At 43.9% G+C, this 27,572-nt stretch overlaps 1 protein-coding gene and 1 long non-coding RNA gene across 3 annotated transcripts in view; both read right to left on the bottom strand.

Moving 5' to 3' along the window:
• Positions 1–27,572, bottom strand: part of LOC308594685 — a 201,794-nt gene that overhangs the window by 66,731 nt on the left and 107,491 nt on the right. The gene's annotated exons all lie outside the window — the stretch shown is intronic.
• Positions 9,407–27,572, bottom strand: part of CCKAR (cholecystokinin A receptor) — a 39,188-nt gene continuing 21,022 nt past the window's right edge. Inside the window, exons 3-6 of one of the 2 annotated variants that reach the window (XM_081207843.1) lie at positions 25,247–25,508; positions 19,169–19,296; positions 13,996–14,482; positions 9,407–9,654 (exon numbers count right to left, since the gene is read on the bottom strand). In XM_081207843.1, the coding sequence (XP_081063969.1) occupies positions 9,582–9,654; positions 13,996–14,482; positions 19,169–19,296; positions 25,247–25,508 (950 nt within the window). In that variant the 3' untranslated portion in view covers positions 9,407–9,581. Of the gene's footprint in view, positions 9,655–13,838; positions 14,483–19,168; positions 19,297–25,246; positions 25,509–27,572 lie in introns of those variants that run through there. The other variant, XM_081207844.1, reaches the window with a different exon arrangement.

Raw genomic sequence — 27,572 nt, forward strand, 5'->3', positions numbered from 1 at the left:
ACCCCTGACCATTAGGTCCAGTCATGGCCGACTTTGGGGTTGCGGTGCTCATCTCGCTTTATTGGCCGAGGGAGTTCAGCTTCTGGGACGTGGCCAGCATGACTAAGCCGCTTCTGGCAAACCAGAGCAGCACACCAAAACGCTGTTTACCTTCCCGCAAGAGCGGTACCTATTTGTCTACTTGCACTTTTGACGTGCTTTCGAACTGCTAGGTTGGCAGGAGCAGGGACCAAGTAATGGGAACTCACCCTGTCGCGGGGATTTGAACTGCCGACCTTCTGATCGGCAAATCATAGGCTCTGTGGTTTAACCCACAGCACCACCCGCGTCCCTCTCTGCACCTATAATTCCTATTTTTAAAACAATTTTAAAACATTTTTTAAAAACTCATTGTAAATCATTTCTCAGTAAGCTTTTTTCCTGAAGCAGGCAGTTCTCAGTGGTCCCGTCACAGGTATAATCATCAGGCCATCTCGGGGCAGGCCCAACCATAAGGCAAGGGGAGATGCTTGCCTCAGGCGGCAGGATCCACGAGCAGCAGATCCCAATGTCAGTCTTTATCTCCCCCTTGTTCCTGATGTACATCTCCACTCACCCTTCCTTCCCTGATAGGGAGGCTCTGGGCAATCTCTTGCTATCCTGCAGGGCAGCACTGCAAGTAAAATCTCTTACACAAACAAGACTACCTCCTCTTTCATGCAATGTGTTGTTTCATGTTTTGCAGGGCCCGTGGACGCATTTGCAAACTGAGATAAGCTGTGGTAGGCACCATGCATGCACCACAACCACACATGCATGCTTATAAACACTAACTTTCTTCCTCTGCTAGCAATAAGGCTTGGGGTGTGTGTGGAAATATTTGCTTCCCTCCAATTTGGGGAAGGGGTTGATTTTCTGGTAAACACAGCTGGGAAGGCAGGAGTTAACTTTCTTTCCCCTGCTGCAGTCTCCAGAATAGGTTAAAAAGAAGAAGAGTAAAGGTAAAGGAATCCTGGAAGGTGAAGTCCAGTCAAAGACAACTATGGGGTTGTGGCACTCATCTCGCTTTCGGGCCAAGGGAGCCGGCGTTTGTCCACAAGCAGCTTTCCGGGTCATGTGGCCAGCAGGACTGAACCACTTCAGGCGCAAGGGTGTAGCACCCTGCTTGTGGTTAACGCTTAGCTGGAATGAAATATTCAACGCAGCAATAGAGAAATTAAAATAATAATTTATTTGTCAGACAAATAAATGAGAGGCACAGTGGTATATGGTTACCAAGCTCTGGCCTGGTCTCCTGTCATTATGGCCAGCACTTATATTCCCTCAGTCCAGCCCCCTTGCTCCTCCTTTGGCTGCCTCTGTCCAATCAGCCTGGTTGAATTTCCTATTGGCTGATTGCTATAACCAATCCTAAAAGATACACCCATTTCCTATTGCCTTTTATGGGATACAAAAAGCTATATATTCTTCTATCTATAAATGACAAATAAGTAGTCATATATCTTACATTTGTCTCAACAAGGAACCTTAATTACCAGCTCACCTCTTGCCCTCCTTGCCCTATTGCCCTCCAAAACAGATGGTTAATAGTTTTAAATTTTTATCTTAAACAGATGTCAGGGATCTTGGGTTCACATTCTCATGCATCATCAATGAAATATCTCCTTTTTGGAGGTCTTTAAACAATGGCCTGACAACCATATATCAGGAGTGCTTGGATGGCGTCTCCTGTCTGGCAGGGGGCTGGGCTCATCTGCCCCTCTGGTCCCCTACAGCAATATGACTCTATGAAATAAGAATTTAACATTTCTTTCTTTCTAGATCCTTTGCATAATTACATTTAAGCTAGTATATTTCATACATTATCATAGATAGCTTTTTAGAAGAATAAGCCTTCTCAAAGGAAAGGATGGACCAGTTTACAGCCTCAAAATAAAATAGGAAAAAAAGCCTCTCCTTCTATTTACACTCCTCCAGCCAGTTGCTTTCTTTTCCATCTGCTCTTGGCCTTTAACCTTAGAAGATATGCTTCAAGTTTAATGGAGGCACATGGTTTTATTTTACTATTTACCAAACTCTTAATTATGTAGGGTCTGTGTAACCTTGGTCTTCAGCCTGTAATTCCCTTTTTACGACTTTGAGAATTGTTTTCTGCTATAAATCAGGGGGCCCCCTTGTCCAGGAGGATAAACATCTTGCTGGTCTTCTGCCTGGCATAAAACATTTGAAAATCTTTAAGCTCATTTTAAAATACAGACCCTAATCAAACTATAAGCCTTGATAAAAATGCAGGCTATGGTTAGATACCTCAAGGGAACATCATGATGGAAACCAGAGCAGTGCCGGATTTACGTATAAGCTGAACAAGCTATAGCTTGGGGCCTCACTCTCTTGGGGGCCCCAAAAAATTTAAAGGGAAAAAAACTGGATGTACATTTCCAAAATATAAGATAAAAAACAAATAAAATCTGCATACAGTTAGAGCTTAATAATTATTTCACTAGTAATATACTTCTTAATTGTATTTCAGTTCAACAATTACTTTGATAAAATACATATTTTGTTATGTGCAAATGGCTTTAGATACCTATTAGGTCCATAAATCACCATATAGCATACAAAAAGGTAAAGGTAAAGGGACCCCTGACCATTAGGTCCAGTCGTGGCCGACTCTGGGGTTGCGGCGCTCATCTCGCTTTATTGGCCAAGGGAGCCGGCGTACAACTTCTGGGTCATGTGGCCAGCATGACTAAGCCGCTTCTGGCGAACCAGAGCAGCACACGGAAACGCCGTTTACCTTCCCACCGGAGCGGTCCCTATTTATCTACTTGCACTTTGACTTTCTTTCGAACTGCTAGGTGGGTAGGAGCAGGGACCGAGTAACGGGAGCTCACCCCGTCATGGGGATTCGAACCGCGACCTTCTGATCGGCAACAGTAACAATTTGTTGTTGACAAAGCACAGCTGGACCTATAAAGGGTCCCATTACCTTCAGGAGCTTAGGGCCTCATCAAACCTAAATCCGGCCCTGACCAGAGCACATAGAAATGCTGTTTATCTTTCCTCTGCTGAGGTACCTATTTATCTACTTGCGCTGGCATGCTTTTGAACTGCCAGGTTGGCAGGAGCTGGGACAGAGCTTGGGAAAAGTCTCCTGTTGGAGGCAATAGGTTTTTTATTTTCCAAGTCTCTGGGCATTTTGCGAATAGCCGCAACTACGTACTCTGCACCTCACATTAAAGGGACAGATTATCCCCAAGACAGAGATGGATGCAGTGTATAAATTTAATAAATCTATCTTCATCATTATCATCCTTGGCAGGAGCAGGTGAATCCAATTTTCAGGATAATTACGTGGTGCTTGTCAGTTCAACCTTCTGCTGCTTCCCTTTCTCATCCTTCTGCAGTAACTTCCTCTTCTCCTTTTTTAATATTTAAAAAGCATGTTTGTTGCTGATACAGCTTAAGGTGAACATGAACTTCTCTTTTGTCTGTGAAATGGAAGCTTATTTTGTTTTCCTTCCCTCCATTCTGCTGCTACAGACCCCAAGTGTACTAGCAGAACAATATTTTTCTTAGTATGTCTAGCATTGAATCTGGTGTTTTTCATATGTGCCCCGCCTACAACAAATACCATGGCAAATACACAGTATCACATCGACCAAAGGAGTGCACAGGCGACTATACTGATTATTATGTTCCACGTTGTTGTTGTTTAGTTGTTTAGTTGTGTCTGACTCTTCATGACCCCATGGACCAGAGCACGCCAGGCACTCCTGTCTTCCACTGCCTCCCGCAGTTTGGTCAAACTCATGCTGGTAGCTTCGAGAACACTGTCCAAGCATCTCATCCTCTGCCGTCCCCTTCTCCTTGTGCCCTCCATCTTTCCCAACATCAGGGTCTTTTCCAGGGAGTCTTCTCTTCTCATGAGGTGGCCACAGTATTGGAGCCTCAGCTTCGTGATCTGTCCTTCCAGTGAGCACTCAGGGCTGATTTCCTTCAGAATGGATAGGTTTGATCTTGTTGCAGACCATGGGACTCTCAAGAGTCTCCTCCAGCACCATAATTCAAAAGCATCAATTCTTCGGTGATCAGCCTTCTTTATGTTCCATAGGTGTTTACAAATGACCATATATTTTGCTGCTAAAATTATGCAGGTCCCAAAATATTTATCAATGTTAACGGATTTTAGGAAAACAAAGTGTTTTAAAAAGGCTAACATCATGATGTTGTATGGCGTGTGCACGCATCTATTTTGTTGCCTTGCCACCTTTGGTCAAGCAGGTTTTGCAGGTTTTTAAACAATACAGAAACCTGGAAAATCTGTTTACTTGAGGGCAAGTGTGATGAACAAACTGCTTCCATCAAAAAGCCTTGTTTTTAAGGTGATACCAATATTCCACCTGCGGTAATATTACTTTTTCATTTTGTTAAAAAAATTCTATACCACCTTTCCTCCAAAGATCACAGGGCAGTTTACAATATCAAACCACAAAAATACACAGCATAATAACAAATGAAAGAATAACACGCACACCCCCAGTAGATTTTCATTGCTTCATCCACACACATAACTTATTCCCTGATGTTTGCCTGTGCCAAACCAGTCGATAGTTCACTAATATGTGATAAGAAAGTGTATGTAGCAATTCTCTCCTCCATGCAAACGTGACTGGGTTTTATTTGTTACAGAATGTGAAGAAAACCTGGCAACATAACTTTACACTGGAAGCTCTTCCAGGCAAGAAAGTATCATTAACTTATATTATTATATACAGTATTTTGTACGCACACTAATGATGCTGTATAAATCATCATTAGTTAAATTTCTGCTTATGTTAAAAACATAAATTTACTACCCCCTGCGCTATGAGATCACCTGCATTACTGTAGGGCAAAACCCTCCATTATGTTGAGCTGAATAGTCAAAATAACCCTTTTGCAATGTGGTGCAAAGCTGGATATTTTAAAACGTTCTCCTACTTTGAGTTCATTGCTGTGTTTGCACATTAAGGAATGAAATGTTCTCTCAGCATTGAAGCAAATGTTGATGGCTTCAACAGCAGTATGTGTCAGGTAGCAACAAATCATGGCATGTGAATATGAAATGTTTCCAGTTTTTCCCTCCATTGCTACGCTCAGTGGCGTAGCGTGGGGGGGTGCAGGGGGGGCGGCCGCACCAGGTGCAACATCTGGGGGTTAGGGTTAGGGGGCGGAAATCCACGGGTTAGGGGGCGGAAATCCACGGGTTAGGGGGCGCAAATTACTTGCCTTGCCCCGGGTGCTGACAACCCACGCTACGCCACTGGCTACGCTAAGCAGGAAGAACTATACACACATACTTTGAGTAGGTGTACTCTAGGCATTTGAGACCCCTGTCATGTGGGGTGCCTAAGTACAAATGTATAATAATAATAATAATAATAATAATAATAATAATAATAATAGATTATTTATATGCCGCCCATCTGGCGGGGTTTCCCCAGCCACTTCTGGGCGGCTTCCAACAGAGTATTAAAAACAAGATAAAACATCAAACATTAAAAACTTCCCTAAACAGGGCTGCCATCAGATGTCTTCTAAAAGTCAGGTAGTTGTTTATCTCTTGACATCTGATGGGAGGGTGTTCCACAGGGCGGGTGCCAGTACCGAGAAGGCCCTCTTCCTGGTTCCCTGTAAACCCACTTCTCGCAGTGAGGGAACCACCAGAAGGCCCTCGTAGTTGGACCTCAGTGTCTGGGCAGAACGATGGGGGTGGAGACGCTCCTTCAGGTATACTGAGCCGGGGCCATTTAGGGCTTTAAAGGTCAGCACCAACACTTTGAATTGTGCTCGGAAACGTACCGGGAGTGAATGCAGGTCTTTCAGGACTGTTGTTATATGGTCTTGACAGCCACTCTCAGTCACCAGTTTGGCTGCCACATTCTGGATTAGTTGCAGTTTCTGGGTCACCTTCAAAGGTAGCCCCACGTAAAGCGCATTGCAGTAGTCCAAGCAGGAGATAACCAGAGCATGCACCACTCTGGCAAGACAGTCTGCGGGCAGGTAGGGTCTCAGCCTGCGTACCAGACGGAGCTGGTAGACAGTTGCCCTGGACACAGAATTGACCTGCGCCTCCATGGACAGCTGCGAGTCCAAAATGACTCCCAGGCTGCGCACCTGGTCCTTCAGGGGCACAGTTACCCCATTCAGGACCAGGGAGTCTCCCTCACTTGCCCACTCTCCTTCCCCCAGAAACAGTACTTCTGTCTTGTCCGGATCCAGCCTCAATCCATTAGCCGCCATCCATCCTCCAACCGCCTCCTAAACTGCATTTAGGCAACGCTTTGCAGACATATTGAAAAATTCTTAAGCATCTTACCAACACTTCTTTTTTAAACAGATGCATAGTGTGAAAGCCAGCGTGTTAAAATTACTATGTGGATGTTCAGAATGAGCTTTCACAAAAGAAAATTTATACTGAGTATAAATCGTGTAATGCCCGTTTTTGTCTCTTGTTCTGGAGAGTGAAGAATTTGGCCTGTAGCTAACCAGCACATCCAAACAGTATAATCAAGATAGATTAAAATAAGCACTTAGGAAAACACAAAGAGAAGTTACATGATTTGGCTGTAAAATTACTTACACAGATATACAAACATCAATCATCTACGCAGTAAAATAGAACAGGAAACATTTTTATAGCCTGTATGTATATTAAGGGCATTCCAAACCTCTCATAGAAATGGCTTATGACCTCTATTGCATTTTGCCTTTTCGTGTAGTTGAAGTTCTGTGTACTCCAAACTTTTTTAAAAAAATAAATTCTAAATGTAGTCAACTTTGTAACAAAATGCTGAATTTTGGAGCATATATATATAAATTGAGGACACTGGCATATTGCATTTTTGCATGATCTTCCATTCTGAGTGCTGTACCTGGGATTTCTGCTGGGCTGCAGGCAAGGAACTCAACAGGCCACCAAAACCCTTCAGTTACTTTAAAACTCTTATTCATCCAATTTCCTACTACCTCCCCCCCCCACCGCTAAAATCTCAGCAGACATTGCCCATAAATTAGGGTTGCCATATTTTGAAGAATGAAAAAGAGGACACATTTGCTGACATCTCCTTTTAACTATGGATCGCTGTGACGACCCATGAAAAAAGAGGACAGGTTCTGGAAAAAGAGGACGTACGGCAATCCTACCATAAAACAATTTCAAGTGTACCTTTGCATCTAAATGAAGCCCGGGCTACATGTGTTATCCAGGAAGTTATGCTGCACAGAAATCACCCTGAAAGTAATGGACAAATCTATAGTAAATCAAGTATCACACAAATGAAATTGGTGGGATGGGGATGTAGAGGCACACAGGATTGGCATGCCTGGATGGAATTATTTTATCCTGAATATTTCCTTTACGGAAGCGATTGGCAGGCTTACCTTCCTGTTTAGCCAATCTTAATAAGGAATTGGTCTTTGTACATGACGCAAGGCTGGATAGCTTAGTCGCTAGAGCATGAGACTCTCTCCAATCATTTTCATTAATTTTCCAAATTATTACAAATCCAACCAAATTACTTTAATTTAATACAATATCTTAAAATCAGGTTTCCTGCTCTTGTTGCAACCATATGCTGATCATTTCCTCCCATAGCTGCATCAATTCTTATGTAGTGTTCAGTTGTCATCCGTAAATCTTTGTTACATCATTCTTGCAAACAGCGCCTCCTTACAACCAGAGCCTCTGTTACATCTTATAAGTATACAGTGGTACCTCAGGTTAAGTACTGAATTAGTTCCGGAGGTCTGTTCTTAACCTGAAACTGTTCTTAACCTGAAGCACCACTTTAGCTAATGGGGCCTCCCGCTGCTGCCACGCCGCCGGAGCACAATTTCTGTACTTATCCTGAAGCAAAGTTCTTAACATGAAGCACTATTTCTGGGTTGGCGGAGTATGTAACCTGAAGCGTATGTAACCTGAAGCATATGTAACCTGAAGCGTATGTAACCCGAGGTACCACTGTAAAATCCATTACACGTGTGTAGTCCTTCATAAGCATTGTTGTTTCAGACCTGCTGTGCTGGGAGAATTAATTACTGTCTTCCATTGTTCAGTGGAAGGCAGTGGAAGTTGGAAGGGGCCCAAGGGTCATCTAGTCCAACCCCTTACAACGCAGGAATCTTTTACCCAATGTAGGGCTCGAACTCACAACCCTGGGATTAAGAGTCTCATGCTCTACCAGTCTTCCATTGCGGGAGGCAGTGGAAGACAGGAGTGCCTGGCATGCTCTAGTCCAGGGGGTCACAAAGAGTCGGACACGACTAAACGACTGAACAACAAAACAACAAAAACATTGTTAATAATAATAATAATAATAATAATAATAATAATAATAATAATTTATTATTTGTACCCCGCCCATCTGGCTGGGTTTCCCCAGCCACTCTGGGCGGCTTCCAACAAAGATGAAAAACACACTAAAATGTCACATATTAATAACTTCCCTGAACAGGGCTGCCTTCAGATGTCTTCTGAATGTCAGGTAGTTGTTTATCGCTTTGACATCTGATGGGAGGGCGTTCCACAGGGCGGGCGCCACTACCGAGAAGGCCCTCTGCCTGGTTCCCTGTAACTTGGCCTCTCGCAGTGAGTGAACTGCCAGAAGGCCCTCGGAGCTGGACCTCAGTGTCCGGGCAGAATGATGGGGGTGGAGACGCTCCTTCAGATATACTGGACCGAGGCCGTTTAGGGCTTTAAAGGTCAGCACCAACACTTTGAATTGTGCTCGGAAATGTACTGGGAGCCAATGTAGGTCTTTCAAGACCGGTGTTATATGGTCTTGGCGGCCGCTCCCAGTCACCAGTCTAGCTGCCGCATTCTGGATTAGTTGTAGTTTCCAGGTCACCTTCAAAGGTAGCCCCACGTAGAGCGCATTGCAGTAGTCCAAGCGGGAGATAACCAGAGCATGCACCACTCTGGCGAGACAGTCTGCAGGCAGATAGGGTCTCAGCCTATGTACCAGATGGAGCTGGTAAACAGCTGCCCTGGATACAGATTTGACCTGTGCCTCCATGGACAGCTGTGAGTCCAAAATGACTCCCAGGCTGTGCACCTGGTCCTTCAGGGGCACAGTTACCCCATTCAGGACCAGGGAATCCTCCACACCCGCCCGCCTCCTGTCCCCCCAAAACAGTACTTCTGTCTTGTCAGGATTCAACCTCAATCTGTTAGCCGCCATCCATCCTCCAACCGCCTCCAGACACTCACACAGGACCTTCACCGCCTTCACTGGTTCTGATTTAAAAGAGAGGTAGAGCTGGGTATCATCCGCATACTGATGAACACCCAGCCCAAACCTCCTGATGATCTCTCCCAGTGGCTGCATGTAAATGTTGAAAAGCATGGGGGAGAGGACAGAACCCTGAGGCACCCCAGGTTCAGTTCTTTGAAGTGTTTATCTGGATGGGACTAGGTCACATTCCATTCCTTCTGCTGTTTACTGACGAGCGTATGGACTGCAGCCATAAATAACTCACAGAGTACATGTCCAGTCTGTGCCATTAAAATTCCTCTCTGGAGTTCTTCCTTGGCACACAGTTAAAAACAAAATCTTTTCTCAAGTTCGGCTTCTTACCAGATCTATTTGGGAGCTGTTCAATCTTCTTGCTCTGCATTGCTCCATCACACGCCTGGTCCGATCCAAAAATAATTTTAAATAAAATCCATTTAACCTTGGTCAGGTCAGGGGAGGGAATAATAAAGAAGAAGAAGAAGAAGAGTTTGGACTTGATACCCTGCCTTTCACTCCCTTTAAGGAGTCTCAAAGCAGCTAACAATCTCCTTTCCCTTCCTCCCCCACAACAAACACTCTGTGAGGTGAGTGGGGCTGAGAGACTTCAAAGAAGTGTGACTAGCCCAAGGTCACCCAGCAACTGCATGTGGAGGAGCAGGGAAGCAAACCCGGTTCACCAGATTACGACTTCCACTGCTCTTAACCACTACACCACACTGGCTGTTAAATTCCTTGTTAAATTCCTTGCTGAGCATAAATCAAAAGCTGGACAACTCAGTATGCAGAGCATTAGAGACTGAATCCCAGGGTTGTGAGTTTGAGCACTACATTGGGTGAAAGATTTCTGCATTGCAAGGGGTTAGACTAGATGCCCCTTGGGTCCCTTCCAACTCTATGATTCTATTATGTACATCACCTCTACACTTGCATACATTTGCTTGCATAGTTCTTATTCCTCAGACCACAAAGCATTGGTATGTATACTTGGGGTGTGTGTTACCTGATCCTATGGCTTGTGGGGGTTGAAGAAATGAATGTCAGCATCAAAGATACCTGAGTTCTGGTGAGTTCTGATTGAAAAAAGCCCTGAGTGTAAGCTACTCTGTCCGTTTCAGCCCAACGCCTTACCTGCAAGAGGAGTAAAACACTCAGAGCCTAATTGGCAGTATACAGAATGAACTACACTCCTACCTGGACAGTTATCTTTCCACAAGGGCCAACATTGATGCCAAAATCCAGCATTGCCTGAGCTCTGTGAGTGCGGCCTTCTCCCGATTGAAGTGCAGAGTGTTTGAGAACTGGGACATTCGCAGAGAAACCAAAATGCTTCTTTACAAAGCTATTGTACTACAAACCTTACTATATGCTTGTGAAACATGGACCACTTATAAACACCTTCTCCAACTCCTAGAAAGATTCCATCAACAGTATCTCGGAAAATTTTTACACATCACTTGAAAAGACACCTGGAAAGAATTAATGCCAGTGTACTGAAAGAAGCAAAGATCACCTGTGTCGAAGCAATGATTCTTCAACATCAGCTTCATTGGACTGGTCATGTTGTGTGGATGCCTGATTATCGTCTTCCAAAGTAACTGCTCTATTCCGAACTTAAAAATGGAAAGCGTAATGCTGGTGGTCAACAAAAGAGGTTCAAAGACTCTCTCAAAGCAAATCTTTAAAAAATGTAGTATAAACACCGACAATTGGGAAACAGTGGCCTGCGAGCGCTCCAATTGGAGAATAGCCTTTACCAAAGGTGTCATGACCTTTGAAGACACTCAGGACAAAAGGGAGAAACCCGCTAAGCGGAAGGCATGCTTGGCAAATCCACACCATGATCAACTCCTGCCCAGAAATCCATGCCCCCACTGTGGAAGGACATGCGGTTCCAGAATTGGCCTCCACAATCACTTATGGACTCACTGATAAGACCGTGTTCATGGTAGACAATCTTACTCGGCTGAAGAAGAAGGCACCTCATAGATCTCTGCTGTTCCAGCCACAGCTCCTTTCAAGAGCAATGAACTGAATTTTGCTTTGGAACTTTAATTAGCAAATTAAATTAATTAATTAGCAAATTAAATTAAAATTTAACTTTAAAAACAAAGTAGGAAACAGCATGGAGCTGTCCTCTTTGCTGCTATTTTTTTGAATCAAGCAAGGATTGGAGTATCACCGATGGCTAATTCCAGCTCCCATACCTTGGATTTCTCTACTGATTTTTATGGGCAGCCCACAGTTGCATCCCAGGGATATTAAAAGAAAAAAAGATTATCAGTGTGACCAGGAAATGACCTATCTAAACAGTGAGTTCTTAGTACCATTTTTATATTTTACTTTATTTATTTATTTATAACATTTGTATACCATTTAATATAACAAAAAACTCTAAGCACTCTACGTAAGAACAGTGAAAACACAATGTTCAATCATTTTGCCATAAAAGCTAGATTAAAATTAGATAAAAACAAAACACAACTGTATCATCACAAGTAAACTGAGCAATGTACAAAGCAAAAAACATGAAGAGTTGGAGTCCAGGAAAGGTAAGCATATACATGATTTAAAGAGGTGTTTGAAGGTTATTTCTCTCTCTGCCTCACAAATCACCTGAGGAATGGCATGGCTGCTATCGCCGAAAAGGCCTCCACCCACCTTGTCAGCAAGTGACAATCCTCTGGTTGTGGAAGGACCAACAGGGTATCCTTGGAAGATCTTAAAAATCAGGGTTTTTAAGCAGGGTTCTCCAATCACAATATTTTGGGAAAGCAATGTTGCAGGAACATAATGCCTTGTTCTTAGCTGTCCTCTGCTCCTTGCTAGATCTGCTAGTGGTACTTGCTTGGAAAAAATGCTGGACATTTAAGTCCTTCTCCCTCTGTGCCATTGTTGAATGAGCTTTGCACTTAGCTTATGTGATTTGCAATCTTTGGTGCCAGTTGGGCAGAAATCTGAAGCCCCCCCCCCCATTCATCATAACTCTCTCTCCTGGGGTAGGGAACTTCTGACCTGTCTATTTGGCCCACCAGGCCATTTCTCACCCCAATCCATGCTACCTGCCTCACACCTGATGCCACACCTGATGTCAGGTGTGAGGCAAGTAGAGACTTGGCTGGGTCAAAGTGCTCATTACTGGATTAGCCTAGCTACAACACTCTGAAATGATACAAGTCAGAGGAACTTTACAGTGTATGCCATTTTAATAATGAAACAATTCCTCACAAAACCTTAACTCTGCTTTGGTCCTCTCCCCAATTCAGATTGAAGGGGCCTAGTACCAAAAACCCCAGACCTAGTAATTTGGCAGGGTTTATTCACTCAGGAGTTGCTACTTTCCCTGCAAATTTAATCCAGTATAGCTGAAGGAGCGTCTCCACCCCCATCGTTCTGCCCGGACACTGAGGTCCAGCGCCGAGGGCCTTCTGGCGGTTCCCTCACTGTGAGAAGCCAAGTTATAGGGAACCAGGCAGAGGGCCTTCTCGGTAGTGGCGCCCGCCCTGTGGAATGCCCTCCTACCAGATGTCAAAAAGAAGAACAAATACCAGATTTTTAGAAGACATCTGAAGGCAGCCCTCTTTAGGGAAGCTTTTGATGTTTAACAGACTACTGTATTTTAATGCTTTGTTGGAAGCTGCCCAGAGTGGCTGGGAAAACCCAGCCAGATGGGCGGAGTATAAATAATAAATTCTATTCTATTCTATTCTATTCTATTCTATTCTATTCTATTCTATTCTATCCATTTCTATCAAAAGAAAAAATGGCTAGCAACCCTCCCACCCCACCCCCCATTTCCCTATAATCTAAACGGGGAATGACCATAGCTTTATTTTTCTAAATTGGGATTCAATCCAAATCAAGTTGTTTTCTGAAGTAATGGATTGGCGTCTGAACCAAATCTTGAGGTCAGGGCAACCCTCTAATAGCTGCAGTTCAAAACATTGACAGATCAAGTGATTGCTAATTGCTGATTGCTTTGTTTTATGGTTATTCCCACTAATTAGGAACATAATAAGCACTCTGCTAGATCAGATCAAGGCTTCATTTAGTTGGTTTGGGATTCTTCCAGATCTGATGCGTACCTCTAGCTATTGTGTGAAATTGTCACAGATAAAATAACGGTGATTCTTTGTGGAAGTGCCTGGAGTAAAAATGTGATGTCAAAGCCTATTGGTAAAGTCTGTTGCTTTTGTGGATGGGTGACAATTGCTACCCTTTCCCCCCTCTTGTGGGTGGACATTTCACTGCACAGCACCCATTTTCCATCTCTGAAATGGAATCTCTTCTTGTCCTTGGTGGGGGCAAATAGGTGGTTTAGTGTTTGGCCTCAAACCCAACTTCTGTCTTGTCCTCTGTTGCTTGGGAATTTTATTAATCATTTCTGACAAGGCAGATCCCCACTGACAGCCATTCTTTTTGGCCTGAGAGTTGTTTTATGGCGGTGCCCATGACAGTTTCTCAGCCTCTCCAATGTGCCCCATGGGCTATCGTCACTGACCTTTTCTACCTGAGGTAACTTCTATCTATTTTTGAGACCCAAAGCTGAAAAGTGTTGCCGACTGATGGGAGACCTTTCGCAAATTATTTTTCTCCTACACTTTACTGAAGCATGTTCGTACAAAGGCATGGCAGATGGTTTAAACACAAGTCAAGACCACAGAAGGAGATAAAGTAACCGATTCCCCGCCTTGGGCATGTTCAGGGAGGAGCAGAGGCATTCATGTGGGTGTAAGAATACCTGGAAAGTGTTGCTCCTGTGGTTCTGCCTTCCTCCTCCTCTGCCATCTCTGCTCTGGCCACTGGAAGCTTTTGCTTTGCACAGCAGGTAAACGTCGCAAGAAAACCCATGCGGAAGCGTTTGTTCATGAAGCAGTAGATAATGGGATTCACACAAGCGGAGGTGTAAGAGAGCAAGTGTATGAAGGAGATGGGGGCTCCCGTGAGAAGCAGTTGCGCCGACATCCTGTCGAACGCACGCCAGGTGTTGACGCTGAACACCGGCGTCCAGCAAACGAAAAACAAGATCACTATCACTATCAGCATTCGGATGACCAGCTTCTTGGCCATCAAGTTAGCGGTGGAGCAATTGCTTCGAGGTCGCTCAATTTTGGAGATGCTCCTATTGGATGGAAACTCTTGAAGGGGCATCTTTTTCTTCTTCTTGCTTTTCTGCAGATAGCACCCATCGCTATCTTCAAATTTGCTACTGGTGCTGGTTTTCCTTTCTGTACGGGAAGAGCAAATGCGATCCCGTTATCAAGAGCACACAACGTGCGAGGGCACAAAACCCGCCGCACGGCTGGCAAAAGATACACATCCAAATGTGCAAATAAATATCTTTTGAAGGCCAGTATGTGAGATCAGGTGTGTGTGAGTGTAGGGGGGGGATGTTTTTCAACTTCTGAAAGCCAAGGCACACACTTTGGGCCACTGAAATTAGAGGCATGCTTCAGTCTTTGCATCTAGAAAGGGTTCTGTAAGAATGAGAATTACCCACCTTCATATGACAGGCCCCCGCCTTCTAGTGTACTGTTTGAGCCATATCTGGACTGAGGTAATTTCCTCTGTGACTTGATATGGACCAGTGCTATATGGATGGTGCTATGTTTATTTATACCCCACTTTTTCCCCTGAGAGGGACTCAGGGTGATTCAGAAACAGTGTGGCAGCTGAAATATCTGAGGATGGGGTGTGTGTGGTGCACGGGAACTTAATATACAGGGGGCAACCATTTTGCACACGTCCAATTGACACGTAACCATTGAAAAGTTTGGACTCAGAAGAAGGCAGAATAGAGGATGGAATGGAAGTGGAATAGGGGGCAGAATGATGGCAGGGTGGAACAGGGTGTAACAGGCTTATGCACACTTTGTTGGGGCCAGGAACAGAGCCCCCACATATAATGGTCACCACCTGTATACCTTTTCTCCTTCCTGGTAATTATTACCTATCTTACACAACCTGAAGGAGCACCTCCACCCCATTGTTCAACCTGGACACTGAGATCCAGCTCCGAGGGCCTTCTGGCAGTTCCCTCACTGCAAGAAGTGAGGTTACAGGGAACCAGGCAGAGGGCCTTCTTGGTAGAGGTTCCCGCCCTATGGAATGCCCTCCCATCAGATGTCAAGGAAATAAACAACTATCCGAATTTTAGAAGACATCTGTCTTCTAAAGTCAATCCCGTATCAGAAAAATTTTAATGTCCAATGTTTTGCAATTTTTAATGTGCTGTAAGCTGTAAGCTGCCCAGAGTGGCGGGGTATAAAATAATAATAATAATAATAATAATAATAATAATTATTATTATTATTATTATTATTATTATTATTATTATTATTATTATTAGGTAAAGGGACCCCTGACCATTAGGTCCAGTCGTGGCCGACTCTGGGGTTGCGGCGCTCATCTTGCTTTATTGGCCGAGGGAGCCGGCGTACAGCTTCCGGGTCATGTGGCCAGCATGACTAAGCCGCTTCTTGTGAACCAGAGCAGCGCACGTAAATGCCGTTTACCTTCCCGCCGGAGCGGTACCTATTTATCTACTTGCACTTTGACGTGCTTTTGAACTGCTAGGTTGGCAGGAGCAGGGACTGAGCAACGGGAGCTCACCCCGTTGCAGGGATTTGAACCGCTGACCTTCTGATCGGCAAGTCCTAGGCTCTGTGGTTTAACCCACAGCACCACCCATGTCCCTGCCTCAATAGCTTAATGTTTAATTGGTTAGTTGTTAGGGTAGAAATATTCAAAACCAAATAATCAATCAATCAATCAATCAATCAGTCAGTCAGTCAAAGTGAGCTGAAAAGTCTTCAAAGTACATACAATATTGTTACAGGTCGCCTCAATCCCTGCCCGAGCTGTGCATGAGTTTCCAGGGGTCTTGTGTTTCCTTCAGAAAATTAAGGCACAATGGAGGCTAATGGTGTCTCCATGAAATATGATTTATTTGCACATATTTACAACCTGAATCTTTCAGTGGAGGGCATGCGTAACACCTCAACAGAGTCTCTTGCCGTTTCTCTTCAGCAAGCTTGGGTCTGGAGCAACAGCTGCCTGGTCTCTGGGTACATCCTCTTCTCCTTCTCCCCCTAAATCCTTGCCAAACACAACTCCCCTTGCCTGTTAACATTGCCCACTGTAACCCTGGCAACTTCACCCTCTCTGTTCTGCAGAGTCTTCAGTCTTGCCATGGCTCCCATTGTTGGGCTAACGACTGGCCATTTCAAGCCTTTGTCCACTAATGGCTTCTCCCTAGCAAGCCATGTCAAGCTGGCACAGTTTGTTATCCTAAACTCAATCCAGCAATGTTTGGCCCAATTTTAGCCTATAACCTTTATTAATTCTAACTTTCGCTAATTTCAGGAATTATGGGTGCCCGGACACATATTTATTATGATCCCAGGGTATTGCCTGGTAGGCTCGTGCTATTTTGGTGCAATTAATGGCATAATAGCAGTTGATCATTCTCTGAAAGTGACTTTTTTTGTACAAAATGTTCTGTTAACAGAGGCCTCCATTTCCATCAGGATTAATTGCATAATAACACCATCCAGCCTCAGAAAAAACACGCTCAATGATTATAGTACACTACTGGGCTCATTGACCAGCTGGCACCGTTGGACCCGATGTCAGTGCAATTTTGAGAATTTGGAGAGAAGAAGAGTTTGGATTTGATATCCCGCCTTTCACTCCCCTTCAGGAGTCTCAAAGCGGCTAACAATCTCCTTTCCCTTCCTCCCCCACAACAAACACTCTGTGAGGTGAGTGGGGCTGAGAGACTTCAGAGAAGTGTGACTGGCCCAAGGTCACCCAGCAGCTGCATGTGGAGGAGCGGAGACGCGAACCCGGTTACCCAGATTACGTGACTACCGCTCTTAACCACTACACCACACTGGGTTAACCACTACCGCTCTTAACCACTACACCACATTTTGAGTTACCTAGACACATGTAACTTACTAGTAAATATTTCTTTCTCCAAAAGGCCTGTTTTGTAATAGACTACGTTAAAAACAAGGCACTTTCTCCTCTGCGCAATCGAAAATCTTTTTTGCCAGAGCCTCTGGGATTCTGGTGAGATTAGTTAGTCAGGAGGCAATTTCACCTGAAGCTGGAGAGATGTGGTTCTTGTGAAGCTTTGATATCACAAGTTATCGAATAGCTCTGTACCCCCCAACCAACCCCAACCCCCCAGATTTGTGGTTGTAGCCAGGGAGTGCTCTTTCTATTTAATCCTTGCTACTGATAGTTAATGTCTGATTAGAGTGGAACTGAGTCCCAACACGGCACTTTTTATTTTTATTCTTTAGTAGAAGCAGTGGCAAATAATCATTTTAGTTTTCAAAACTGGAAATGTCAATCTCTTGGAGATGCACAGATTCAACTGAGTGATCTCAATCTCTTTGGGTGGGATCAGATGCTATGAACGAACAACAACAACAACATAATAATAATAATAATTACAGGTGTCAGGCCTGTATTTCCATGGTTGTAGCCAGGATTGATGTTAGGGGGCAGGCTTTATGTCAGTGCAGGGCAGAACCTCAGCTAGTTACATACTTTTGCTTATTTTTATTGATTTTTATTGACGGGGGGCAACTGTCTCTCTCTGCCCCCCCCCCGGCTACGCCCGTGTGTGTATTTCTCTTATTTATTACATTAACGTGTGGGTGCTATTGATTCTAAAGATGGGGAAATCAGTAGACAGACAGAATTTCTTAACCCTTCCCCCCCCTGCTTAACCCCCCCATGAGCTCTGCAGATGTTTCTCAGTGACTTCTCGCATTGCCCGATCCAGCTAGAACAAGGCAAACTCGGCCTTCCAGATGTTTTGGGACTACAACTACCATCATCCCTGACCACTGGTCCTGTTAGCTCGGGATGATGGGAGTTGTAGTCCCAAAACATCTGGAGAGCCTGGTTTGCCTATGCCTGAACTAGAGGGATCCTAAAACTGGAAGGAGCCTTGGCTGAGGGGGAAATACGCTGAAGAGGACAGGAGGGCATGGGAGATTTAGGCACCTCCCCAGAAATAGATCCTTTATTGTAAGTGCCCCCCTGGGTGCATTCTCATTATTCCTGAAGTAAACTAGGATAACTCTGGTCTCTGTTATTAGGATTTCTACTCTGTCTACTGATTTCCCCACCTTTAGAATCAATAGCACCCACACGTTAATGTAATAAATAAGAGAAATACACACATGGGCGTAGCCGGGGGGGGGCGCTTATAATTGTTGCCTCTGGTTTTCCAGATGGGAATACTATTTGTGTATGGATTGTAGATTTATTGTAAAGAGGCAGGAGAGTGTTGTTGCCGGGAGATCCCTGCCTGAAGTCTGGAAAGCTGCTGTCAATCAATGTCAACAATATCAGGCTTTCGGAATGCAGAGTTAAACTAAATTATCAAATCATCAATTCTAGCACACAAGGGGAGGGGGCAACAAAATAATATAATTTGGCATCTGAACAATTGGCATTATTAATTGTATTATAATTTGGAATTGTGACAATTGGGTTATTGTAATTGAAAACTAATAAAAATTATTACACAAACAATACTAGGCTAGATGGAGCAATGGGCTAACTTGGTACAAGGCAGTTTTCTATGTAACTTTTTTATGGTTAGTTCTATATTGCTTGTCTTGGAATACCATTGTATCTATTCTTGTTAAAAGTGAATGAAAATACCAGAGGGGAAGGAACGCAATTGCACACATACACAAATACACACATTCACACACACATGGAATAATTAATGCTTTTTAAAAAAAATCCTGGCTATGATTCGTAACTCAGAGACATTTGCAAGACTGCTCTGTTGCAGATTTTTTTTACCAGGGAAAAAAATGTCTGCTCATCACATTTTCACATCTGAGTGAAAGAAGGCGAATGGGACTGGTCAGGAAGATTACCTCGTGAATACTTCCTCTGACTGACATCAAATTTGATCCCTTGGTAGAGCTCCAAGGAGATTAAGCCATACGCAATGATCATTATGATCCCTGGGATAAGGAAAAGGATGAGGAGCTGGAAGATGTACCTGCAGAAACAAGAAGAGAGGCTTAGACCAGCAGAGAAAAAGTTAAAATATTCTTACCATCTTCTTTCTCATCTCTGAAATGGGCTAAAGCTGATTCTGGGTGCACTGCCTCCTCTTGTTTTAAAACCGAGTGTAATTATTATAGCTCACAGTTGAAAAGGATGTAATGTTAGTAGTATGACTTGTCAGAGTTGACAAAAGATATCCCACAGTATTTGTTCTGAAACATGGAAAGGTTTATGGGGGGGGTTGCACCCCTTTTAGTTGCTCAGCTCACTTTGCAGATCAGTAATTCCTAATAATATTGTTAAGTTGTGGGTGAACATATCAGGCAACACAGTGATTCTTCAAACAGCTCTTGTTTATTCACAGGCCAGAAGAGAACTGAACTGAAGGGTTCAGCCAAACTGCTTATATAGAGCTCCAGTACAACGTAACTGTAACAACTTTCTGTAACTATCCAACCACTGAACGTCACTTTCGATCCCTTATTTGCATATGTGGACCTGAACTATCTACAGTATCCCCCTGCTGGCCCAGGATGAGAACTTTGGTACATAACAAATATAATAATATTTTTTTACTTATACCCCGCCCAACTGGCTGGGTTTCCCCAGCCACTCTGGGTGGCTCCCAACAGAATATTAAAAATACGATAAAACATCAAACATTAAAAACTTCCCCAAACTCAGTGACATGGGAGACAAGTGATAGTTTTGTAAAAAAAAAAAAAAAGGAGAATGGTCCTACATTCGCTCCCTCTCCCCCTCAGACAGTTTGCATCTTGGTTGTGGCACTGAAAATGTAACTTGTCAGATGCCCTGAATACTAATTTGTGTTTGAAAACAGATGTAGGCGAATCTCTGTTCATGCATGGCAATTTGGGTAGAAACGGCTGCGGGGCCTGGCTTCAGACAAGGTGCGAAACATCTAAGGAAGCAAAGCCTACTCAAATGAGTCCTGGATCCCACTCCAAGGTTCCATGATCCAAGGAAGTCCAGGTACATAGGGATTGATATATGTAGCCTTCCCTACATGAGACATCTCTGAAACTTTGTGTTTGTTTGGGGTAAGGGATAAAGATTGTAGAAGTACAGCCCACAGCCCCTTTCTGCTTATATTCCCCCTTTTAAGTGAGTTGAAAAAATACGTGCTCCACTCCTTGAATGCTCAAGCCACAATGTTATTCCTTGAAGGACTACTACCTGAAAATGATTTACAGATTGTATCTAACTCCAAGTAGACTTGCTAAGATACATAATACTGAATCAGATAAGTGTTAGAAGATGCAATGAGACTGAGGGGACATTCTTTCATATGTGGTGGACCTGTAAAAGGGTATTGGGAAAAAATCCATAATGAATTGAAAAAAAAATGTTTAAAAGTACTTTTAAACCCAGAGTCCTTTTTGTTGAGGATAATTCAGACGGAAATTCCCAGGTGTCAAAAGAGGTTATTTATGTATGCTAGTCCTGCGGCCCGTGGTTTTTTAGCCCAAAAATGGAAAACGAGCGAGGTCCCAACCAAAGAAGTACAGCAACTCAAGTCGACAGAATAGGGACTTCCGGGTTGGCGCGATCTGGAAATGGCGGATTCCCTCCGAGCTGCGGAGGGAATCGGCTCAACCGAGGACGGGTCTTGCCGCGCCGGCGACGCGGGGACCCTTAGAAACCGCAGGCGCTGAAGCCTGCGGACTGGAAGACTCGGTGGGCGCCTTAAGCGCCCCCGACCCACGAAGAGCCTTTTTAAAGGCTGCGGAGAGGGTACGGAGGGTGGCGTGGCGCTGAGAGTCGATCGCTACCTCGGTTGAGCGGAGCCGCGAGCCATGACTGGAGAGCACTGACTTCCTTCCTTGAAATTCAGACTGAAAAAGAATAACCCGTGAGTAAGATGAAATTGGACTTTAAGAATATTTTCCTGTGAATTCGAGACGACCGGGGGGTGTGCTAAAAGGAAGTCCGCACCCCCCCCTCTTGCAGACGATCTAAAGCAACAATAGAAGAACTAAGCTGGAGAGCCTACCCTTTGTGGGGTGAGTTAAAAAAGACATTAACTTCCAAGATTTGGCAAAAAGAAATTTTGAGTTGAAGTGAAAGAGTGGAATTTTAGAAGCCTTTTTTCTGTTGTATACAACCCCCCCTCCCGGGCCTGGGAGCGTCCTGTATTTGAGCTTGTGGAAGAGGAATGCGGAGTTTGACAGCTGTCAAAGCTGTCAAACGGACAGTTTAAAGTTGAAAAATTGTCATCTAAGACCCCTCTGGATTAAAATCAGTTATAATTGAACTAAAACTGTTGGAAACAAAGTAACAACAATAAGTCAGAGGATTATTGGAGAAAGATTATTAAGTAACCAGATTCCCTCTAGGGGGAACTCTGTGACATTACAATGGCTGTGGATGGAAAGTTACTAGTGGAAATCGAAAGAATGTTTCATTTGGTGGGAATCTTACAAGAGCAGAGTCTGGCTATGAATAAACAACTCATGACCTTGACCTCTGGAACAAGCAGCTCTGCTGAATGTATTGAGGACCTGAATGAGAAAGAATCTGCAGCTGAATCAGAAATGATAACTCAAGAAGTGGAGGAGACTAAACAAGGAAAAGAGAAAGCAAAGATGGAATGTACCAACCAGAAGTTTACACCAGTGGAATATAAGCAAGGAGACTTTTGGATTACATTGACTACAAATCTGCGAAAGATGCAAAAGACGAAGGAGGAGGCCCCGGGAGTATATGGAATTAAGAACTCAAAATAAAGAAGAAATATGATTGGGGCCTTCACTCTGACTCTGAAGATGCATGGCCTGCGGAACTTTTGCAGCAGCTGTTTTCAAATGTCCTTGTGGGAAGAGAACCTGGTTTGATGGGGACAGAACTCCTTTGAGATTCGACGACCAATATAAAGGACTACCAACAAGACCGGCGGAGAGGGACTGAAAGAGACTTGAAAGCCTCGGACGTGAGGAATCCAGGCTAAGAACTGTTATTTTGGACATGTACTAGGGAAGGGACGAAAACCGGGGATGGGAGGGAGGGAAGAATAGAACGTTAAAAACACTCAGGACTTTTGGGTTTAGTTAATTTGACTTTTACCTAAGACAAAATGGGAAATCGATGGAAGGGAATTTGAGTCCAACTTAGAAAAAAAATTTTTTTTCTTTAATAAAAGAGGTAATATTAAGATGGTTAAGAGGAGAAATACCAATTTGCTGACATAATTATGGGAATTGGGATGCATGAAGGGGGGTGGGGGGAAGTCAAGGAACAAGGTTAAGAAAGTAGGATTTTCTGAAATTATACATGTTTTTGTCTTTTGTCTTTTCTGTGTTATGTACTCATAAAAGGTGAAAAACCAATAAAAATTATTTTTTTAAAAAAAAATCAAGTCGACAGAATATGCACAACTCGCAGACTTAATATATAGAGTAAGAGAACAAGAAGAACATGCGTTTAAAGAAGATTGGAAAATGTTTGTTGAATATATGGAGGAAAATGGTGTTTATTTGAAAACGTGGGCAGCATGAAGATAAATTCAACAGTGTGAATAAGTTTTGATGGATGTAATGATGGAATACTGAATGGTTTAGTTTATATGCAGGGATTTATGTTTTGCGAAATGAACCATGGACAGAGAAGAAGGGAAGTCATTGATATTTTAAGGTTGAAATTAATGTAAAACAGAAAATCTAATAAAAAATGTAAAACAGATACTATAATCAAAAATTATGGGGGGAGAGAATGCTCAAGCCGCAATGAATTGGTTTGCCTTTGAGTTGTCACTATTCTCTGTCTTTCCTGAAACAAATGAGCACAGCTGCCTCTGTGGAATTTATTATCACTCTGATTGTCTGAATTCTGAAATTCTCTCCTGGCCTTTGAAATGTGCTCTGAATTTTGCATTGCTCCATGGGAACTTGAGGTGGCACCCCTATTAATAGGTGCAATACAACTATGGGCATGAGATCCACACCCCCAATTAACTCATTTAAGAGGTGATGTGGAAGGGGATCGCCATGCAATTTATCATCTACCTCCATCCTCACCCACAGCCCTTGCACAGTCACTTATCTGCCACAGAAGCCTAGCTGTCAACTTACAGGTTTGAAAATAAGGGACCAGCAGCCTCGAAAATAAGGGATCAGCAGCAAAAATAAGGGATTTTAGTCAACCAGCAGCCAAACGAAGCCTCAAGTGGTGGTAACTACAGTGCAGCAACCCGGCAAAGGGGATGCAGCAAGGAAAACCACAGTCACCTTTCCACTGGGAAGTGCTGAGCAAAGGCAAGCCCCCAGGCAACGCAGCTGATTTGATTGGCACAAGGCATGCAAGCTCCACCCCCCAGTCGTTCTTAGACTCCTTATTGGGTGAGCAACGCAGCCAAGCAACACAGTTGGAGCCTCCCTCCTCCCTGGCCGGCAGGGAGGGAGGGAGAGGAGCTGCTTCCTTTGAAACCCGGGAAATTTAAGGGACATCATCAATAAGGGACAGCAGCAGGACACGACACTGGGATAAGGGACTTTCCCGCCAAATAAGGGACGGTTGACAGCCGTGCACAGAAGGTCTGTGCACATCTCCTATACGTACTTCTGGGGGCCTGCTCCTTCACAGAGCTGCGCATGGAGGCAACGTGCGGCTAGACCATTAGTCTGCTCACTTGGTCCTGGGGAGGAAAGGATCAATTGGGAGGAATGTAATGGCTGGTGTGTTGCAGTGCATGCGCCAGTCCAGTGGGAAGAGGCAGGGAGGGAGAAGAGCTCAGTTGACCCCTGTATGGATTCTTTCCTACATCTGCAACTTTTGAGACCTGGGCTGGATGGTGTTTATAGTAAACTGCCTAGAATCCACTGGAGGAAGGTTTGAAAATATTTGAACTAATAAAATGCCCCAGATAGTAGAATTAATTTAACATGGCCAATGGTTGGTGGAAGTTGGTTGCTGGCCTCCATCTGTCTCACAAGACAATGGGGTGTGCCTCTGGGGGGAAGCAAACCACTGGAGCTCATAACTGCTGCCTCCCACGTTGTTTCTGCTGCATTAGCAGCACTGAAGTGACCTCTCCAGTGTGGTGTAGTGGTTAAGAGCGGTGGACTCGTAATCTGGTGAACCGGGTTCGCTTCCCTGCTCCTCCACATGCAGCTGCTGGGTGACCTTGGGCTAGTCATACTTCTCTGAAGTCTCTCAGCCCCACTCACCTCACAGAGTGTTTGTTGTGGGGGAGGAAGGGAAAAGGAGATTGCTAGCCGCTTTGAGACTCCTTAGGGTAGCGATCAAGTGGGATATCAAATCCAAACTCTTCTCTCTGGAGAGCGAGCCTGGGCAGTGCCTAGGGAGGCCCTGGCTGCCCAGATGGCAAGCCCCCCCCCCTACTAGGCCTCGCTGATGAAATATAGAAAGCAGAGCAATACATTTGGCACCAGCTTGGCTGTTGGAGTTGCCGGAGGGAGGCGTACAAGATGCTATCTTGGGGACTCCACTCTGTATTTGTGTAGGGTTTAATCCTGAGCCTTTTCTTCTCCTGAAGCAAAGCAGCGGGCAAACTGGATGATGCAATCACCATGTTTATAATACGATGAAGCAAACCCTTCAACATTGCACTTATTTTACCCCACTGACAGGCTGAAGGACTGGCTGTCCATAATTTGGCATATTAAATTGTACCAATAATAATGCCATCTAATACCATCTCCCAAGAAATGCCATATCTATATCTATCATCTATCTATCTATCTACCGTATTTTTCGCTCTATAACACGCACGTAGTTTTTAGAGGAGGAAAATCCGTAGGCATGCCACCCGTAGGCATTCCCTCCATAACACGCACAGACATTTCCCCTTACTTTTTAGGAGGAAAAAAGTGAGTGTTATGGTGCAAAAAATACGGTATCTATCTATCTATCTATCTATCTATCTATCTATCTATCTATGGATATATATTTAAATCTGTTCTTACCAAGATTGCTCTACTACTGGGCTTGGCCAGCCCAGGCGACACATGTTCGCTGTGCTGTTGTTGATTCTTTCAAACGGTTTCAGCTTGCTGTAAATCGGATACGGCGTCATGATGGCAAAGGACAGGCCCCAGGTTGCAGCGATCACCTTCAAAGCGTGAGATTTTGTCTGCCAAACCCGAGACTGCAACGGCTTGCAAATAGCGCCATATCTCTCCAAGGATATTGCAACCAGGCTGAAGGTCGAAACGCTGACTGAGACACCTAAGCGCATGAGGGGAAGGGGGAGGAAAAGGAGAGGAGAGAGAGTAAATGGTTGTCTCTTGTTTCGTTTGGCAAGCGGTGGGAATCAGACCAGTAATAACCATCAGCATAGCAGTAACCTATCTGCCAGCAGCCAGCAGAACCATTCAATCTCCAGGCCTCTGTGGCTGGACTCAGCGGTTCCCAAGAGACCTGGCTTCTGTGGATGATATTCCATTTGGATCAATAAAACCAACCTGCCCTATTATGGGGCATTTCAGATATATGAGGATTTTTAAAAACAATAAAAAAGTATTGATTGATCAGTTATTTGAAATATTGCTACCGTTTGCTACCTGTAATCATTTACAAGTTATACTGAAACAGCGTGTCGGGGCATTTCCCAGTCAATTGAGTTTTCATTTCTTTCTGCAACAGAGTTCTTTTTACAGAAATTTTTCCTGCATCTTTTACTTCCTTACAGCAGCAGCAGCATTCCAGCTATCTCTTAGTGAAATTCCAATTACAGGAATAAAGAGTCTTTATTATTAACAAAACTTTACACCTGGTCATTAATAAAGAAAAACAACAACAAAGAAACATAATCATTTTCTCTTTTTAGCCATCCGGCCAGAGACGTAATGTTTACTCATTCACATACTCATTTAGACTGACCCCAACTTAGTTGATCGCATGCCCTGATAAGGACACCTGTTGCTGGGGAAGTTTTCCATTGCCTAGCAACTTGCTCAAGGCCATTTACAAGTTTCTTCTAGAATATTCCAAAGTCTTCTATTTACAAAAGAGGTCTAAAACAATTATGTGTGGTGCAGAGAAAATGGAGAGACGCTTTTCACCATCTCTCTTAATACCAGAGGTCACCCAGTGAAATTCAAGACAGACAAAAGAAATCAGGCAAAAGAAAACATTCTTTCACAAAATGCATCTCCTCTAAACTTTTCAAATAATACCACCTCAGAGGATTAACTGTGGCCAACATTACAGAGTACAAAAGTAGATAGTTGACTGTTTGCCTTGATTAGAAACTCCATACGGACCCAATAATTAAATGCAGAACTGAAGGCCACTTCTTTCTATTTAACAACTCGGTTCCAGAATTACAAAACGCTACTTATCTTCCCATATGAGTTTGGCCTTACAAAGCAAATACACCATTTTTTTTTCTGTGCAAAGTAAACACACAATTCTACGCCGACGATACTGTTCTGCTACCCTCTAATAGTTTTCCAATGGCTACAGAGAAGTTATGGGACGGTACTGCAAATCAGAGAACTTCTACAAGTCAACTTTGCTGAAACTAAACTGGGGAACTGCTCCATTTACAATGATAAGTGGCCATTTGATGAGCAGGTTACTGAACAAGTTGTGTGGCAAGCGAATTGTGGTTTCCCCTGCCCCCCCTTTCTAGATAGAGGATAAATAACGCTCAAGACCCAGCTGTGGGTGAAAACAGAGAAGTTTTTATTGCCTATATGCTGAAGATCATGGCCACTGGTCCCATCACCTCCTGGCAAATAGAAGGGGAAGAAATGGAGTGAGAGGCAGTGAGAGATTTTACTTTCTTGGGCTCCATGATCACTGCAGATGGTGACAGCAGCCACAAAATTAAAATACACCTGCTTCTTGGGAGAAAAGCAATGACAAACCTAGACAGCATCTTAAAAAACAGAGACATCACCTTGCCAACAAAGGTCCATATAGTTAAAGCTATGGTTTTCCCAGTAGTGATGTATGGAAGTGAGAGCTGGACCATAAAGAAGGCTGATCGCCGAAGAATGGATGCTTTTGAACTATGGTGCTGGAGGAGACTCCTGATAGTCCCATGGACTGCAAGAAGATCAAACCTATCCATTCTTACGGAAATCAGCCCTGAGTGCTCACTGGAAGGACAGATCCTGAAGCTGAGATTCCAATACTTTGGCCACCTCATGAGAAGAGAAGACTCCCTGGAAAAGACCCTGATGCTGGGAAAGATGGAGGGCAAAAGGAGAAGGGGACGACAGAGGACGAGATGGTTGGACAGTGTTCTCGAAGCTACCATCATGAATTTGAATAAACTGCGGG

Source organism: Podarcis bocagei, assembly GCF_964188305.1.
Source record: "Podarcis bocagei genome assembly, chromosome: 9".
NCBI lineage: Eukaryota > Metazoa > Chordata > Lepidosauria > Squamata > Lacertidae > Podarcis > Podarcis bocagei.